The sequence below is a fragment of the Hypanus sabinus genome, chromosome 23 (genome assembly GCF_030144855.1).
Source record: "Hypanus sabinus isolate sHypSab1 chromosome 23, sHypSab1.hap1, whole genome shotgun sequence".
Classification (NCBI taxonomy): domain Eukaryota; kingdom Metazoa; phylum Chordata; class Chondrichthyes; order Myliobatiformes; family Dasyatidae; genus Hypanus; species Hypanus sabinus.
Window position 1 is genome coordinate 62,604,908 of NC_082728.1, and position 19,395 is coordinate 62,624,302.

At 45.4% G+C, this 19,395-nt stretch overlaps 1 protein-coding gene across 4 annotated transcripts in view; it reads left to right on the plus strand.

Annotated features, from left to right (window-relative positions):
* The window catches only part of acsf2 (acyl-CoA synthetase family member 2), a 980,331-nt gene that overhangs the window by 654,947 nt on the left and 305,989 nt on the right, over positions 1 to 19,395 (plus strand). For all 4 annotated transcript variants that reach the window (XM_059948994.1, XM_059948995.1, XM_059948996.1 and 1 more), the window contains 2 exons: positions 8,624 to 8,715; positions 17,018 to 17,094. In XM_059948994.1, the coding sequence (XP_059804977.1) occupies positions 8,624 to 8,715; positions 17,018 to 17,094 (169 nt within the window). The remainder of the gene's footprint in view (positions 1 to 8,623; positions 8,716 to 17,017; positions 17,095 to 19,395) is intronic.

A 19,395-nucleotide genomic window follows, 5' to 3' on the forward strand; every position in this document is an offset into this window, starting at 1 on the left:
TATATGGATTTCAGCAAGGCATTTGATAAGGTACCCTTTGCAAGGCTTATTGATAAAAGTAAGGAGGCATGGGATCCAAGGGGACATTGCTTTGTGGATCCAGAACTGGCTTGCCCACAGAAGGCAAAGAATGGTTGTAGATGGGTCATATTCTGCATGGAGGTCGGTGACCAATGGAGTGCCTCAGGGATCTGTTCTGGGACCCTTACTCTTCGTGATTTTTATAAATGACCTGGATGAGGAAGTGGAGGGATGGGTTAGTAAATTTGCTGATGACACAAAGGTTGGAGATGTTGTGGATAGTGTGGAGGGCTGTGAGAGGTTACAGCAGGACATTGATAGGATGCAAAACTGGGCTGAGAAGTGGCAGATGGAGTTCAACCCAGATAAGTGTGAAATGGTTCATTTTGGTAGGTCAAATAGGATGGCAGAATATAGTATTAATGGCAAGACTCTTGGGAGTGTGGAGGATGAGAGGGATCTTGGGGTCCGAGGCCATAGGACATTCAAAGCAGCTAAGCAGTTTGACTCTGTGGTTAAGAAGGCAAATGATGGAGTCCGGTGACGTCATTGTTGAGAATGGCAGCTTAAGTCACTAGCTCCTCCGGAAAAACGCGTATTAAGCCCCGTTAACCCATCAAATATAATACTTTTCGAAAAATATTTGAACTGAAAAGAGGGACAAGAATGGGGAGAAGGAATGGAAATTAAAAAAGTGACACTGCGGAGCCTGCGGCCGAGAGGAGTGCAGTGAACGGCTCCCCTACCCGACCGCGTGCTAGCGAGGCGGACGCTGGGCCTCGTTCAGGTGAAGTGGCGAATATCTTCGAAATCCTGAAAGAAATAATGGAGGTCCAGAAAGATATAAAGCAACAGCTCTGTGATATTAAGTCAGAGCTCGCCAGCATTAATCAAAAAATAGCGGTGGCAGAGACTTGAATCGAGAAGGTGGAAGATCATGTTCAAAACGTGGAACAGATACAGAGTAGGACAATAAAAATATTACATCACCAAGAAGGTAAACTGCTTGACCTGGAGGGAAGATCACGGCGGAAAAATATCAGAATCTACAACGTTCCCGAAGGAGCGGAGGGCTCATCTATGACGGAGTTTGTTGGAAAGTTACTACGGGACGTGCTGGATCTTCCCTCGGCTATGAAGCTGGAAGTCGAAAGAGCCCACCACACGTTAGTCCCGAAACCTACCCAGGATAGAAAGCCACGCTCAATAATAATTAAATTCCTTCTGTACAGCACCAAGGCGGAGATTCTACGAAGGGGCTGGGGTAAGAAGAGAGTGTTTTTAGACAATAAATTAATATATTTCAACCAAGATTACCCCCCGCGGTCCTCCAGAAACGCAAAGAATACTCCGAAGTAAAGCGAGTACTAAAGCAAAATAAGATTAGATTTCAAACTCCGTACCCTGCTAAACTCCGAGTGTTTTATGACGACGGGACACGGTTGTACCAAACAGTGGAAGAGGCGACTACAGACATGAAGGCCAGAGGGTTGCCCATCAGCGTGACCAAAATGAGGGAAAGCCTGACTGGGGAATTCCGCATGGGAAATAGTGCGAGAATCGAGAAGGCAGGAGATGGGAGGAGGCCAAGAGAAATATATCAGGAAGAGACCGGCAGTTTCCCAAAGACAGTCCTCACCCCCTTCAGAAGAGCCATAAGGTTTGGCTAACCTTAAAAATGTTGAGAAGCTAAACGGAAGCAAAAGTACACGGTGATATACCTACCTCGAGAAATACATATTATAATGTGGATTTTATATTACTTAGTTGTTATTCTTTATTCTCTCACATAAGTCACGTCATTTCCCCCCACCAAAATGAGAATATATATATATGTGTGTGTGTGTGCATATATGTGTATGTATGTAGTGTGTGTGTATGTGTGTGCGCATATGTATATATATATATATATGTGTGTGTGTGTGTGTGTATATATATTTGTGTGTTTGCATATATATATACATACGCACACACATATATAGGAAGAGTACACAGGGAAATCTTTCCTGTGTAATGGATTTGTTCACTGACTTTTATGAATACTGCAATGTGGGCCCTCAACTCACAAGTAGGAGGGGTTATCCCCCACAGCTAGACATTTCCTCTAGCTCAATGCAGGGTCATCTACTAGAGACCTCAGTCTTGGAATCACACGTTCGTTGCCATTTTTGTTATTATTTGCATTTCTTGGTTCTTATTTGTTCAGGGAGTAGATCGATTAAGTTTTATTCTAATTTCAATGATACATTGACAGATAAATACAGATGGCTAAGGACAAGGTAAAATTCATTTCTTTTAATGTCAATGGGCTACTAAATCAAATCAAACGTAAGAGAATTTTATCCAAAATGAAAAAAGAACAAGCCCTTGTAGTATATTTACAGGAAACTCATTTAAGTGATAATGAGCATAAAAAACTAGAGAATGGGCTTCACTAATCTGTTTGTCTCCTCATATAAATCAGGAGATAGGAGAGGAGTTGCTATTCTTATCTCAAGTAAGCTAAATTTTGAAATAGTATTTGAAATGGGAGATAAAGAGGGCAGATATATTCTGCTAAGGGGGAATATAGACGCTAATTCAGTTACTCTATTGAATATATATGCACCCCCGGGAAGTGATATTGGTTTCTTTCAGAAAATTACTGATATTATGGTAACAGAAACAGAAGGTCTCCTGATATGTGGGGGAGACTTAAATTTACAATTACAACCAAGCTTAGACTCTTCCGATAGAAAAACCTATGAAACAAAATCTTTTCATAAGAAAGTTAATACAGTTTTTGAGGATGTTGGTTTAATTGATATATGGGGGGACCTTTTCCCTGACAGAAGGGATTACACTCATTATTCTGCTCCCCATTCTGTATATACAAGAACAGACTATTTCATAACATTTGGAAAAGACAAAGACAAAATAAACACCTGTGGAATTGGGACAATAGATGTAAGTGACCATGTACCTGTATATTTATCTGTTGATTTTGACCTACAACCAAAGAATACTACTTGGAAACTAAATTCAGGTCTACTCAATTATCCGTACTTTAAGGAACAAATTAAAAAATAAATTGGTCTCTACTTAGAAGTTAATGATAATGGAGAGGTTTCACCTCCCATTTTATGGGATTCTCTGAAGGCTGTCTTAAGAGGGAAAATTATAGCGATATCTTCATAAAAGAAAAAAATAAGGAATGAAACATTAGAGGAATTACAAAATAGGGTGAAGGAACTAGAGAAAAAACACAGATTGAATTTGGCACAAGATACATTAGGGGAAATTAAAAGAATTAGGAATGAAATAAATAGTTTGGCTACGCAAGAAATCAGGAAAAACTTAATGTTTCTGAAACAGAGACATTATGAAAGTGGATCGAAATCTATGAAAATACTGGCATGGAAACGGAAAAAAAAAGATAGCAGAAAATACAATCATAGAATTAGGAATCCAAGAACGAAAATGATAAAAAAAATGAGCTAAGTGAAATTCAGGAAGCTTTTGAAGTGTTTTACAAAACTCTATATTCCAAAGTTCCAGGGGGAAGCATAACCCAAATTGACGCCTTCTTGAATTCTCTAGAGTTACCCACTTTAAGCGAAGAACAAAACAGAACTATGACTGCTGACATAACTGAAGTTGAATTAAAAGCTGCAATTAGTAGGCTTAAATTAAGCAAGTCACCAGGTTCAGATGGGTATACGGCAGAGTGGTACAAAGAATTTAAAAATGAGTTAATTCTTGTTTTACTCCCCACACTGAACTGGGCTCTAAAAAAGGCACAAATGCCACCCAGTTGGAAGGAAGCGATAATCTCAGCTATACCGAAAGAAGGCAAGGATAAAATGGAATGCGGGTCATTTAGACCAATATCCGTTCTTAATATAGATTATATATTATTTACCTCCATCATGGCCAAATTAGAGGAGTTTCTACCCATACTGATACATAACGATCAGACAGGTTTTATACGACAACGCCAAACACAAGACAATATACGAAGGACACTTCACACTGTGGGGATCATATACAAAAAAATAAAATTGAAGCAATAGTGATAAGCGTGGACGCTGAAAAAGCATTTGATTCGGTTAATTGGAATTTTCTTAACAGAGATTTACATAGATTTGGTTTCCAGGACACAATTATTAAAACTATATAGACACTATATGATAATCCTACTGCTAGGATTAAAATCAATGGATATTTATCAAATAGTCTTACCCTAGAAAGGGGCACGAGACAGGGTTGTGCATGGTCACCACTACTCTTCGCGTTATATCTGGAACTATTAGCTCAATACATCCGACAAAATGAAGATATCAGGGGAATTACTATTAAAGGGACAGAGCATAAATTGGCTTGTTACGCAGATGACATTTTGATCTATCTAGGGCAACCAACATACTCTTTACCTAAATTGATGCAATCCTATGAACAATATGGTCAATTATCAGGTTACAAGATCAACATAGATAAAACCCAATTACTTTCATATTACTATAGCCCACCAAGAGAAATTGAAAGTCGATACCCCTGGGAATGGCAAACAGAGTATTTCAAATATTTGGGCATCATTATGCCAAAAGATTTGGCAATATTATCAGAATGTAATTATCAGCCTTTATATAAAGAAATTAAGGAAGATTAAGGAACCTGATTCCTTTTTTCAGTCTCAGTTCAAGGATTGAGTCTATTAAAATGAATATACTGCCCAGACTGTTATATCTCTTTCAGACCCTACCAATAGAGATTAATCAAAATGTAACAAGACATTATCAAGGTATATTTGGCAGGGTAAAAGGCCTAGAGTTCATCTCAAAACTTTGCAATTAGCAAAGGAAAAGGGGGGGATGGGGCCTACCTTCTCTTAGAGATTATTATTTTGCAGCACAGTTGAAAGCTGTGATTCGTTGGTGCAACCCATCATATGACGCTCAATGGAAAAACATTGAGGAGCGGGTACTTCCCATCCCCATACAAGCAATTTTGGCTGATAACAACCTGCAAAGGTCCATAAATACTATTGATAACCCATGGATGAAATTGACTCTTAAAATATGGAAAACTACTATAAAAGAATATAATCTAGAGGGAAATATTGCAATTCTTAAATGGTGTGCATATGACTCGGATTTTACACCAAATAAATTGGATGCTAGATTTAAGGACTGGACAGCTAAAGAAATAACAGTTCTTTGCAACATAATGAAAGAAGGAACACTGTTCAGTTTTGAAATGCTTAAAGAGAAACACTTATTAGAAAAACAAGATTTTTATCGGTATTTACAGGTGCGACAATATGTTAATAAGATGCTTAAAAATGTAACCAAGGCAAATACATGCTTTTTATTCTAAAGATAGAGCTCTTTAGAAAAGCATATAATTCAGGTAATGGTAGTAGAATCATTTCAAGCATGTATAAGGGGTTGTCAAATCTTAAAACACATTCGACTTCATATATTAAAACAAATGGGAGAAGGAAGGAGGGATAATTATGTCTGAGGGAAAATGGACAATAATATGGAGGTATCAATGGAAGTGTACCAGTTCACAGAAATGGAGAGAGTTTGGATGGAAAAACTTGATAAGATATTTTATTACACCCTCTCAGAAATCCCATTATGATAGTAACCTCCCTGTTTGCTGGAGAAATTGTGGAAGTCAAAAAGCATATCATTATCTTATTTTTTGGGACTGCCCTGTTATCAAAAACTATTGGAGGGGGATACACAATGCCCTACAAGACATCTTTAAATGTGAAATACCCTTGGAGAGTAAGACCATATATTTTGGATATATACCTCAAGAATGGTTGAAAAGAGATAAATATTTAATGAATATACTGTTGGTGGCTGGTAAAAAGACTCTTACTAGGAAATAGTTATCACAGGAGAGCCCAACTTTAAATACATGGATGGAAATTACAATGGACATTTACAAAATGGAGAAGATTACAGCATCTGTTAATCATAAGCTGGAACAATTTGATTCATACTGGGAAAAATGGTTTAACTACATAATGCCTCATAGGCCTGATTTTATTCTCACAAATCAATGAATCTGTTGTAAAAAAAAAGATCACTCCCTACTTGTACATAGTTCTTTCCTTTAGCTTGTTTTTTCTTTCCACTCTTTTCTATAAGTGTGTACCTCAGATAAATACTTTGTGGAGATCTGTGATATATATGATTGTATGATATATATGTACAATGTCTGAAATACATCTTATAGAAATGTTTGATAATGAATTTCAATAAAAAATAAATTACAAAAAAAAGAAGGCAAATGTTGCATTGGGCTTCATCAACAGTGGGACTGAGTTTAAGAGCTGAGAGGTAATGTTACAGCTATATAGGACCCTGGTCAGAATCCACTTGGAGTACTGTGCTCAGTTCTGGTCATCTCAGTACAGGAAGGATGTGGAAGCTATAGAAAGGGTGCAGAGGAGATTTACAAGGATGTTGGGGATTGGGGAGCATGCTTTATGAGAATAGGTTGAGTGAACTCAGCCTCTTCTCCTTGGAGCGACGGAGGATGAGAGGAGACCTGATAGAGGTGTATAGGATGATGAGAGGCATTGATCGTGTGGATAGTCAGAGGCTTTTTGCAGGGCTGAAATGGCTAACATGAGAGGACACAGTTTTAAGGTGCTTGGAAGGAGGTACAGAGGAGATGTCGGGGTAAGTTTCTTTATGCAGAGAATGGTGTGTGTGTGGAATGGGCTGCCAGTGATGGTGGTGGAGGCGGATGTGATAGGGTCTTTTAAAAGACTCCTTTATACATGGAGCTCAGAAAAATAGAGGGCCCTGTGTAGCTCTAAGTTAAGGACATGTTCGGCACAGCTTTGTGGGTCGAAGGGCCTGTATTGTGCTGTAGGTTTTCTATGTCTCTGTATTTAAGGCAGAGGTTGACAGATTCCTGATTGGTCAGGGCTTGAAGGGATGGGGGATAGGGATAGGACTGGGGCTGAGGAAAAATGAATTACCCCTTCAGCCTTCTGAATGATCCAGAGTTCACCCATTTCCAGCTCCAACTACTTAGTGCAAATTGTTAGAAGCTGCAGCTGGATGCACTTCCCGCAGTTGCAGTCGTCAGGGACCCTGCCTTCCCACTTCTTACAAAATGAGTATTACTATCATGCCTGGCATCTCAACTATCCAGGCTGAGCAGATATAAAGAAGGGAAGGAAAAAAGATTTGACCTTGAGATTTTCTTTCCTTTGCTTTCTCTGACTGAAGCCTTGATAAGCGGAAGCCTGTGTCCACTGTGACGATGTTTGCTGTGCTTGCCCCTGCCTTCCTTCAATTTGCTTTTGCCGGTCGGTCACAAAAGCCGATTGGTCAATGGTCAAAGCTCTTGTTCGCTGTAGCGACACGCTGCTGCCTTTGTTACCCAGGCAGTGGACCTGATTGAAGTCCCTCCTCTCTTACAGGGAGATTCTGGCCAAACTGTTTTTATTCCTTGGAAAGCTGGGAAAATGAAGGGTTAACTTATAAAAGTGTTTAAAATTATGAGCTGCAGAGGTAAGATGGATGATACTGTCGTTTTCCCAGGGCAGGGCAGTCCAAACCTGAATTTTATAGTGAGAGGTGACAGATTTTGGAGGGCCCTGAATGGCAGCTTTTCATGCAGGGGGGAGTAAATGGGGAAGTGGCTGAGGCAGGTACAATAAGGGGCACTTGGACGGGTTCATGGAGGGCAGGCCTCGGCTGAATGCAGGGAATTGGTACTGAATGGATGAGCATAATGGTCACCATAGACTGTTTGGACTGAAGGACCTGTATTCATGCGGTTTTGCCCTGTGACTCGGTGTTGAGTCAGCCCACAGTGAAAGTGGTCTGGTTGTGGGCAAGGTGGGCATTAGCAAACAGCAGAGCAGCTCAAGGCAGAGGTAACAGGAGCTGAAAACCATCAGACATATTACCTGACTCCATCCAGTGGGACAGAGAGGCCCGAGAAAGATTGGTCACGATAGATCCAACATCCAGCAGAGGTGGGTTCTGGTCTGGCAGTTAGGAGTACACGGTCATAGACCAGCAGACTTGCAAGGTCAGGAGGGGTGACGGACCTATAAAAATGAGACCGTTGATATCCGGTTCTGTGTAAGAGGTGTGAATGGCAAAAGAGGGAGGTGTAACCATTTGTGGAAGATCCAAGAGAACGCTCAGTTTCCATGGTGACAGGTTACCCTAACCTGGAGTTTAGGGAAATTTGTGAATTTTGATCCTGTGTGATAAAACCCTCTGCACCAGCAGGGACAGTGTCGTTCAGCATCCCAGTTCCCTGCATAGTCAGACAGCAGGCTTCTCAGTGAAGGAGTGAACTGCAGAGGGAGTTGCTCCATTTGAAGATGATGAGGGCTCCCAGGAAGGCAGAGTGCGGTGGGTTGCAATCTTGAAGATAATGGGCACAGAGATTCACCAGGATGTTGGCCTGAGCTCCATCAACAAAATAATGTGATAAAGTGGGAGGGGGAGATGGGATGCAGCAGAATAATGAGAAATTATAACAAGTAGAGATATTGCACAGAAATATGCCATTCAGCCCTTCTTTAATGATGGTCATCAAGTCACATTTCTCATGTGCAATCTGCCTTTTCCAGATGTACGATAATGTATGGGACTCCCACCATGTACGTTGGCATGCTGGGTCAGAAGGATTTCTCCTCCTTTGATCTCTCAACATTGGAAGGAGGTAAGAACAGGCCCACTGCATGAAAACCTGGTTGAAGCTCTGGTCCTGGGATTTTTACTGAGCAGCCTGCAAAGCCGGTGCCTTTTGTGGGGGTGAGGAGGTTCCATTTGTGAAACCCCCTGAGGGTACCAGTACTGACACCTGAAGAACATCAGCCCACCTCTACCCCTCTGTTTGCTGAACCGCGTTCCTTTCACTGGCCAACCAGCAAACTTTGCCACACAGATCTGGGCTAAATTTCATCCTGGTCCCCTCTCACCATCTGCACAGACTGCTTTCCTTTGCCTGTATGTTATCAGGGCACCCTACACAACACTCAGTCATACATCACCCCAAGCCCGAAGGATATCCATGAACGCCACACCAGCTGAACATGTCAAATCACGGCCTGCAGGAGAAGGCTGGTCTGATTTTCCCACCCACCCTCTGCCAGGGAGGAAAGTGCAAGAACGATCACAGCTGTTGCAGAGTTCCTGCCCTACAGTGGTGCACACCCCCTTCAGGTGGCATCTGTGCCAACATACCCTTCCTTCCATTTTCCCACCTTTCACCACTTTATGTGTGGAAGTTGCAGCAAGACAAGGGTTAAGATAATGTGCTGACGGAGATAGTGTCATCATCCAAGCTGAACAGGCCCTTGGAAACTGAGCTACTCTCGACAAAATCTCAGCTCAAACCGGAACACGTCACCAGGCAGACCAACACAAGATGAGGGTGCCAATGAGGGACTGTGGAGCCTACACTAGCAGGACAGTTACTTTATTATTCCTCAGGCCAGTAATATGCAGAGTGAACTGGCTGAGTATCCAAAATCTCAAAACCTCTGAAATCCAAATTTTTTTTTGAGCTCTGAGTTGTTGACAGCATGGAAAATTCCACAAGGTGCTGGGAAGGTTCCCAGGTGATGTGCAGGTCTGTGCACACCACAGCCTGAGAAGTGACCTCAAAAATAGAGAGAAACTGCATGAAGTGAAAAATGATCTCAAGTGTGTATTAAAAGAGTTGATTTGTTAGCATCAGAGTGAACATATACCATTTAAGCTGATTGTGAAACATCACGATGAACCGAAAATTGAAGGTTGCTGTGAATATTCAGGCTGGTTACAGAAATTTAAGAAAGTCACAGCATTAAATGATAAAGCGCGTCCTGATGATGAGGCAGCAGAGAAATTCGCTGACGAATTTGCTGAGATTGTTGCTGATGAAAATCTAACAGCTGCAAAGCAAGGACTGCTGACAAATTCAAAGTTAGATATCCCAAACTCTCTCAAAATCTGAAACACTTCCAGCCCCGATAAGGGCTACTGAACTTGTATTGGCTATTAACACTTGAAAAGTGTTTCCTGAGTGATAGCTACGCTATTCCTGTAAATACCATGATGCGATTCAGAAGTGTACGTCATTTGGATCGTTTTTAGAACAGACTGAACTGTTCTCTTTGTTTACAATTAAATAAAGTGTGATTGAGAAACGAGTGGAAGTTTTCAGAGCCCTGCTACTCGGTGGCAACAAGAGTTCTAAAGAATCAGGACCTCTTAAAGAAAAGTTTCACCTTGTGCCTGGCTTGAATGTGACCCGTAGATTTAGACCCCACAAGAAGAAACTTTGTCTTTACATTCTCAAACAAGGAAAAGTGCAGATGCTGGAAATCCGAGCAACATACACACAATGCTGGAGCAACTCAGCAGGCCAGGCAGCGTCCATGGAAAACAATACAGGCGACATTTCGGGTCAAAACCTTTCAGCAGGACTGGAGGAAAAAAGCTGAGGAGTAGATTTGAAAGGTGGGAGAGGAAAGAGATAAAGAAAAGATGCTAGGTGAAACTTGCAGGGGGAGGCGATTGTGGTGAACTACATATACCTGACTGGTCACGCCCCCCCGCTGACTGCTCCTGTGGCTCCTCCCACAGACCCCGGTATAAAGGCTATTGAGGTGAACTACATATACCTGTCTGGACACGTCCCCCCCCCCCCACTGACTGCTCCTGTGGCCCCTCCCACAGACCCCGGTATAAAGGCTATTGTGGTGAACTACATATACCTGTCTGGACACGCCCCTCTGCTGACTGCTCCTGTGGCTCCTCCCACAGACCCCGGTATAAAGGCAATCAAGGCCTGAGCCCGGCCTCTCAGTCTCCAGGATGTAGTATGATGGTCACTCACTGCTGATTCCTTCTTCCAGTCAATAAAAGTCGATATCTCACCTTCACGTCTCAGAGTGAGTTATTGATGGTGCATCAGGGATGAAGCAAAGAGCTGGGAAGTTGATTGGTGAAGAGACAGAAGGCCGTGGAAGAAAGAAGGGGTGGGGGAGGAGCACCAGAGGGAGGTGATGGGTGGGCAAGGAGATAACATGAGAGAGGGCAAGGGGATGGGAAATGGTGAAGGGAGGGGTGAAGGCATTACTGGAAGTTTGAGAAATCGATGTCAATGAGGCTACCCAAACGGAATATAAGGTGGTGTTACTCCAACTCAAGTGTGGCCTTATACCGGCAGTGGAGGAGGCCATGGATGGACGAATCGGAATGGGAAATGGAAGGGGAACTAAAATGTGTGGCCATTAGGAGATCTCTCTTGTTCTGGCGTACAGAGTGTAGATGCTCGGCGAAGCAAACTCCTGATCTACGTTGGATCTCACTGATATAAGACCATAAGATACAGGGGCAGAAGTAGGCCATTTGGCCCATCAAGTCTGCTCCACCGTTCAATCATGGCTAATCCAATTCTTCCAGTCATCCCCATTTCCCTCTGATGCCCTGGCTAATCAAGAATTTATCTAGCTCTGCCTTAAATACACCCAATGACTCGGCCTCCACAGCCGCTCGTGGCAACAAATTCCACAGATTTACCACCCTCTGACTGAAGTAATTTCTCCACATCTCTGTTCTAAATGGACGTCCTTCAATCCTGAAGTCGTGCCCCCTTGTCGTAGACTCCCCTACCATGGGAAATAACTTTGCCATATCTAATCTGTTCAGGCCTTTTAACATTCGGAATGTTTCTATGAGATCCCCCTCATTCTCCTGAACTCCAGGGAATACAGCCCAAGAGCTGCCAGACGTTACTCATACAGTAACCCTTTCATTCCTGGAATCATTCCCGTGAATCTTCTCTGAACCCTCAGTATATCCTTTCTAAAATAAGGAGACCAAAACTGCACACACTACTCCAAGTGTGGTCTCACGAGTGCCTTATAGAGCCTCGACATCACATCCCTGCTCCTATATTCTGAACCTCTAGAAATGAATGCCAACATTGCATTCGCCTTCTTCACCAACAAATTAACCTGGCCGTTAACCTTTAGGGTATCCTGCACAAGGATTCTTAAGTCCCTTTGCATCTCTGCATTTTGAATTCTCTTCCCATCTAAATAATAGTCTGCCTGTTTATTTCTTCCACCAAAGTGCATGAACATACACTTTCCAACATTGTATTTCATTTGCCTCTTCTTTGCCCTTTCCCCTAAACTATCTAAGTCTCTCTGCAGGCTCTCTGTTTCTTTAACACTACCTGCTGCTCCACCTCTCTTTGTATCATAGGCAAATTTATCCACAAGTCAATTAATCCCATAGTCCAAATCATTGACATACATTGTAAAAGCAGTGGTCCCAACATCGACCCCTGTGGAACTCCACTGGTAACCGGCAGCCAGCCAGAATAGGATCCCTTTATTCCCACTCTCTGTTTCTGCCGACCAGCCAATGCTCCACCCATGCTCGTAACTTCCCTGTAATTCCATGGGCTCTTATCTTACCTTGTCAAAGGCCTTTTGAAAATCCAAGTACACCACATCTATTGCATCTCCTTTGTCCACCCTGCTTGTAATTTCCTCAAAAAATTGCAGTAGGTTTGTCAGGCAGGATTTTCCTTTCAGGAAACCATACTGGCTTTGGCCTATCTTGTCATGTGCCTCCAGGTACTCCGTAATCTCAACCCTAACAATCGATTCCAACAACTTCCCAACCACTGATATCAGGCTAACAGGTGTTACATACACAAAACCCTGGGGGGGGAGTACCTCTTACATACACACAACCCTGGGGGGGGGAGTACCTCTTACATACACACAACCCTGGGGGGGAGTACCTCTTACATACACACAACCCTGGGGGGGAGTACCTCTTACGTACACACAACCCTGGGGGGGGGAGTACCTCTTACATACACACAACCCTGGGGGGGAGTACCTCTTACGTACACACAACCCTGGGGGGAGTACCTCTTACATACACACAACCCTGGGGGGAGTACCTCTTACGTACACACAAACCTGGGGGGGGAGTACCTCTTACAAACACACAACCCTGGGGGGAGTACATCTTACATACTCACAACCCTGGGGGGAGTACCTCTTACATACACACAACCCTGGGGGGGGGGGAGTACCTCTTACAAACACACAACCCTGGGGGGAGTACCTCTTACATACAAACAACCCTGGGGGGAGTACCTCTTACGTACACACAACCCTGGGGGGAGTACCTCTTACATACTCACAACCCTGGGGGGGGGAGTACCTCTTACGTACACACAACCCTGGGGGGAGTACCTCTTACGTACACACAACCCTGGGGGGGAGTACCTCTTACGTACACACAACCCTGGGGGGGGAGTACCTCTTACATACTCACAACCCTGGGGGGGGAGTACCTCTTACATACACACAACCCTGGGGGGGAGTACCTCTTATATACACACAACCCTGGGGGGGGGGAGTACCTCTTACGTACACACAACCCTGGGGGGGGGGAGTACCTCTTACGTACACACAACCCTGGGGGGAGTACCTCTTACATACACACAACCCTGGGGGGGAGTACCTCTTACGTACACACAACCCTGGGGGGGGGGGAGTACCTCTTATAAACACACAACCCTGGGGGGAGTACCTCTTACATACACACAACCCTGGGGGGGGAGTACCTCTTACGTACATACAACCCTGGGGGGGGAGTACCTCTTACGTACACACAACCCTGGGGGGGAGTACCTCTTACGTACACACAACCCTGGGGGGGAGTACCTCTTACATACACACAACCCTGGGGGGGGGGGAGTACCTCTTACATACACACAACCCTGGGGGGCGGGGAGTACCTCTTATATACACACAACCCTGGGGGGGGGGGAGTACCTCTTACATACACACAACCCTGGGGGGGGAGTACCTCTTACGTACATACAACCCTGGGGGGGGAGTACCTCTTACGTACACACAACCCTGGGGGGGAGTACCTCTTACGTACACACAACCCTGGGGGGGGGGGAGTATCTCTTATATACACACAACCCTGGGGGGGGGAGTACCTCTTACATACACACAACCCTGGGGGGGGAGTACCTCTTACGTACACACAACCCTGGGGGGGAGTACCTCTTACGTACACACAACCCTGGGGGGGGAGTACCTCTTACATACACACAACCCTGGGGGGGGAGTACCTCTTACGTTCTCACAACCCTGGGGGGAGTACCTCTTACATACACACAACCCTGGGGGGGAGTACCTCTTACGTACACACAACCCTGGGGGGGGGGGGGAGTACCTCTTATATACACACAACCCTGGGGGGGGGAGTACCTCTTACATACACACAACCCTGGGGGGGGAGTACCTCTTACGTACATACAACCCTGGGGGGGGAGTACCTCTTACGTACACACAACCCTGGGGGGGGAGTACCTCTTACGTACACACAACCCTGGGGGGGAGTACCTCTTACGTACGCACAACCCTGGGGGGGAGTACCTCTTACGTACACACAACCCTGGGGGGAGTACCTCTTACATACACACAACCCTGGGGGGAGTACCTCTTACGTACACACAACCCTGGGGGGGAGTACCTCTTACGTACACACAACCCTGGGGGGAGTACCTCTTACGTACACACAACCCTGGGGGGAGTACCTCTTATATACACACAACCCTGGGGGGGGGGGGGAGTACCTCTTACGTACACACAACCCTGGGGGGGGTACCTCTTACGTACACACAACCCTGGGGGGGAGTACCTCTTACATACACACAACCCTGGGGGGGGGAGTACCTCTTACATACACACAACCCTGGGGGGGAGTACCTCTTACATACACACAACCCTGGGGGGGGGGGGTACCTCTTACATACACACAACCCTGGGGGGGGTGTACCTCTTACGTACACACAACCCTGGGGGGGAGTACCTCTTACGTACACACAACCCTGGGGGGGGTACCTCTTACGTACACACAACCCTGGGGGGAGTACCTCTTACGTACACACAACCCTGGGTGGGAGTACCTCTTACATACTCACAACCCTGGGGGGGGGAGTACCTCTTATATACACACAACCCTGGGGGGAGTACCTCTTACATACAAACAACCCTGGGGGGAGTACCTCTTACGTACACACAACCCTGGGGGGAGTACCTCTTATATACACACAACAGTAAAGAGTTTCAGCACTAATGGGACACACCTGGAGTCTGGTCTTGCTGTTAACAAACACTATTTTATTAGTAACTATGTAATATAGTAACTTAAAGCAGGTAAACCAAGGGTTGGCAGTGTAGTGCGTATATAGGTGTAAATAAAGTTCCCAAACTTATTCAAGCTCAGGTGGCAAGAGTTACCGTCTTAATGGGCTGCCAGTCAGTTCAATCCACGGAATTTGAAGTGAGAGAGAGATATTTGTAATCCAAACAAACAGGTGTCATCGATCTTCCCGTTGTCCTCCGAATCCGTCACACGAAGGGGCTCATCACAAAGGGGACCCTCTTCAAGGGAACCACCACCCAGACAAGGTCGACACACCGGTAGATTCCACACACACCCCAGTCTCACACAACGTGATAGCCACTTATCCAGTTCCACGACATACGAAATAACTCCAACAGTGATTTGCCACAGTGGTGCCTTTCTTCAGTGAACTAACACACCTAGAGAAAGGGCAAACACACACGTGGTATTCACAAAGGTTTTCTCTTCACCAGAGAACCTGCTCCTGTGGATTAACTAGTGACAATCACACTTTCGTATTCGAATGGAACCAAACTTATCCTCACGGGCTCCTTATAGAGAGAGTCCAAATCTCTTTGTCACTGTTAATCATTGGTTTATTAAGTTATTAATAAGTTGTTAATAATTGGTTATTATTGGTAGATACTAATAAAATAGTGTTGTTAATAGCAAAACCAGACTCCAGGTGTGTTCCATTTCTGCCGGTTCTTTTAACCCATTACGGAGTACGTAACAGCCTGCAGTAAACACATCCTCTTCTATGATAGCTGGGTTCCAGTCTGACAGTGACAGCTCAGCCTGTGCACACATTTTGATGGTGTGCAACCCCTGCAGAATACTTGCGCAATGATGGCTTCCGCCTCTGATTTCTCCTGGCTTACTGCAAGATGGTAAATATATCTCAGCTCCATCTCTCTCGGTTAACTCTGAGTTACTCTTTGTCTCTCTCAATCACCACCTCTCCCCTGCCCAGTTCAGGTTTTAATATTTTCATATTCTGAATCTTAAGTGTTCCTATCTTCAACTTTCCTTCGAACATAGCAGTAGTCTGTTCATCCCATCAAGTTAATGCTGCTTCTTCAAGCAATTGTATTAGCCCCATTTCTCTATTCTTCCCAATTTTCCTACTGGTAATTCGCCGCACCCAACTTGTCCACGTCTGAGGGATGTAGGAAGAAATAGAGTACCTAGGAGCCGTGGGGGTGGTGGCCTAAAAACAAATGTCCACGAGACGAACTCCACATAAAGAACAGCGGGTGTGACAATAATCGTAATAGCACGGAGCTGCCTGAAATAAAGAGCAGGAATCACGTATTATATCTAAACCAGAATACTATCCTTCAACGGCAGAAGCAATTACTTTGTTTGGTCTGTTATTTTTAAGTATTCTTCATACGGTGAACTCGTGGAGTGAGCTTTGGCTGGGCACAGTGGATATTTTGAAACCTGCCATCATGGTAAAGGTGTGCTTGAATCCCTTCCCAGTGAGAAGGGATAACAGTGGAGATGCAATCTGAAGCCACGAGCCATCTGTGGGAGGAACTCAACAAGTCAAACAACATCCAGGGGAGAAAAGGGATCAGGGAAACCCCTGATTCAGGACATAAGGGTTAACAATGATTGAATGAGGCTGTGGGGAAGGGTTTATTGTGATTGGGTGGGATAATATGGAATGATTAATTATGATTGGATGGGACTGTGGGAAAGGGTTAGTTGTGATTGGATGGGAGAATGAAGATAGGTTAATTTCCTCATTGACAGATGAAGCCAACATTTGAGTTCTTATTCTTTGCCTACAGGAATTTTAGGTGGTTCACCGTGCCCTTCCGAACTGGCCAAACAAATCATGGATAGGATGAAGATACAGGAAATTATTGTGAGTACTGGCTCAAACTCTTCCCATCTCTTTCTCCATTGACTGGGGGATGACAGTGAAGAGTCAGACCCTGGGCATGACTTTCGAGTGAGAGTGGCTTTGTCGATCTGCATAAGCACAGGGTAACAAGGACAGGCCGCCTGTAAAATGACCATTCAGACTGTAGGCAATGACTGTTCATTACTGAGATGTGTTGCTACTGACAAGCCTGGCACTGGAGACCTTCAGGCTGAATAGTTAAGAGGTTCTCAGTCACCCAGGCCATTGTATAGAGAGCAGTGCTAAATCAAGGCAACTGAACTTGCTGTGTTTTTGAGTCAACATTTCACCATTCATCTAAGAATGAATGGCGGGTAGTTTTTGGGCTGCTAACCTTGGTGGGTTATTTAAAGGTTTAGCAAGCACATGAGGCTCATTAAGAGTCGTAGAGGTAATGAGAGGGTCATTAGACTTACCTATGCATGACTGGTGTGAACTGTTCTTGAGACGCCGGAGTTAGGACTACATTGTAAGCAGCTGATAGGTGGTGTCGTACCCCATCCCCTCTGTTCAGGGATGTGTCTTCCAGTTTGACAAAGGTGGCTTTTTTAACCTTTCTTTCAAACACCTCTTCTCCCTGTCCAAAATGTACACATTGTTATCATCAAAGGAGTGTCCATTGTCTTTTAGTTGTAGTCATACAGCCAAGTCTTGGCCCTCCTATGTTTGTGAAGCCTTTGTTTTCACTTGCCGATCTGTGCAGTTCACATCCCAACATAACAGAGCAATATTGTATGTGCTATTCAGTGCAACGAGACCTGTACACAGGACTCCGATCCAGTGTGATGAGACCTGTGTACGGGACTCCGATCCAGTGCGATGAGACCTGTACACGGGACTCCGATCCAGTGCAATGAGACCTGTGTACGGGACTCCGATCCAGTGCAATGAGACCTGTGTACGGGACTCCGATCCAGTGCAACGAGACCTGTGCGCGGGACTCCGATCCAGTGCAATGAGACCTGTGTACGGGACTCCGATCCAGTGCAATGAGACCTGTGTACGGGACTCCGATCCAGTGTGACGAGACCTGTGTACGGGACTCCGATCCAGTGCAATGAGACCTGTGTACGGGACTCCGATCCAGTGCAATGAGACCTGTGTACGGGACTCCGATCCAGTGCAATGAGATCTGTACACGGGACTCCGATCCAGTGCAATGAGACCTGTGTACGGGACTCCGATCCAGTGCAATGAGACCTGTACACAGGACTCCGATCCAGTGCGACGAGACCTGTGCATGGGACTCCGATCCAGTGTGATGAGACCTGTGTACGGGACTCCGATCCAGTGCAATGAGACCTGTGTACGGGACTCCGATCCAGTGCAATGAGACCTGTGCACGGGACTCCGATCCAGTGCAATGAGACCTGTGCACGGGACTCCGATCCAATGCAATGAGACCTGTGCATGGGACTCCGATCCAGTGCGACGAGTCCTGTGTACGGGACTCCGATCCAGTGCGACGAGACCTGTGCATGGGACTCCGATCCAGTGTGATGAGACCTGTGTACGGGACTCCGATCCAGTGTGACGAGACCTGTGCATGGGACTCCGATCCAGTGTGATGAGACCTGTGTACAGGACTCCGATCCAGTGCAATGAGACCTGAGCACGGGACTCCGATCCAGTGCGACGAGACCTGTACACGGGACTCCGATCCAGTGAGACGAGACCTGTACACAGGACTCCGATCCAGTGTGATGAGACCTGTACACAGGACTCCGATCCAGTGCGACGAGACCTGTACACAGGACTCCGATCCAGTGCGACGAGACCTGTGCATGGGACTCCGATCCAGTGTGATGAGACCTGTGTACGGGACTCCGATCCAGTGTGATGAGACCTGTACACAGGACTCCGATCCAGTGTGATGAGACCTGTACACAGGACTCCGATCCAGTGTGATGAGACCTGTACACAGGACTCCGATCCAGTGCGACGAGACCTGTGCATGGGACTCCGATCCAGTGCGACGAGACCTGTGTACGGGACTCCGATCCAGTGTGATGAGATCTGTGCATGGGACTCCGATCCAGTGCAATGAGACCTGTGCACGGGACTCCGATCCAGTGCAACGAGACCTGTGTACGGGACTCCGATCCAGTGTGATGAGACCTGTACACAGGACTCCGATCCAGTGTGATGAGACCTGTACACAGGACTCCGATCCAGTGTGATGAGACCTGTACACAGGACTCCGATCCAGTGCGACGAGACCTGTGCATGGGACTCCGATCCAGTGCGACGAGACCTGTGTAC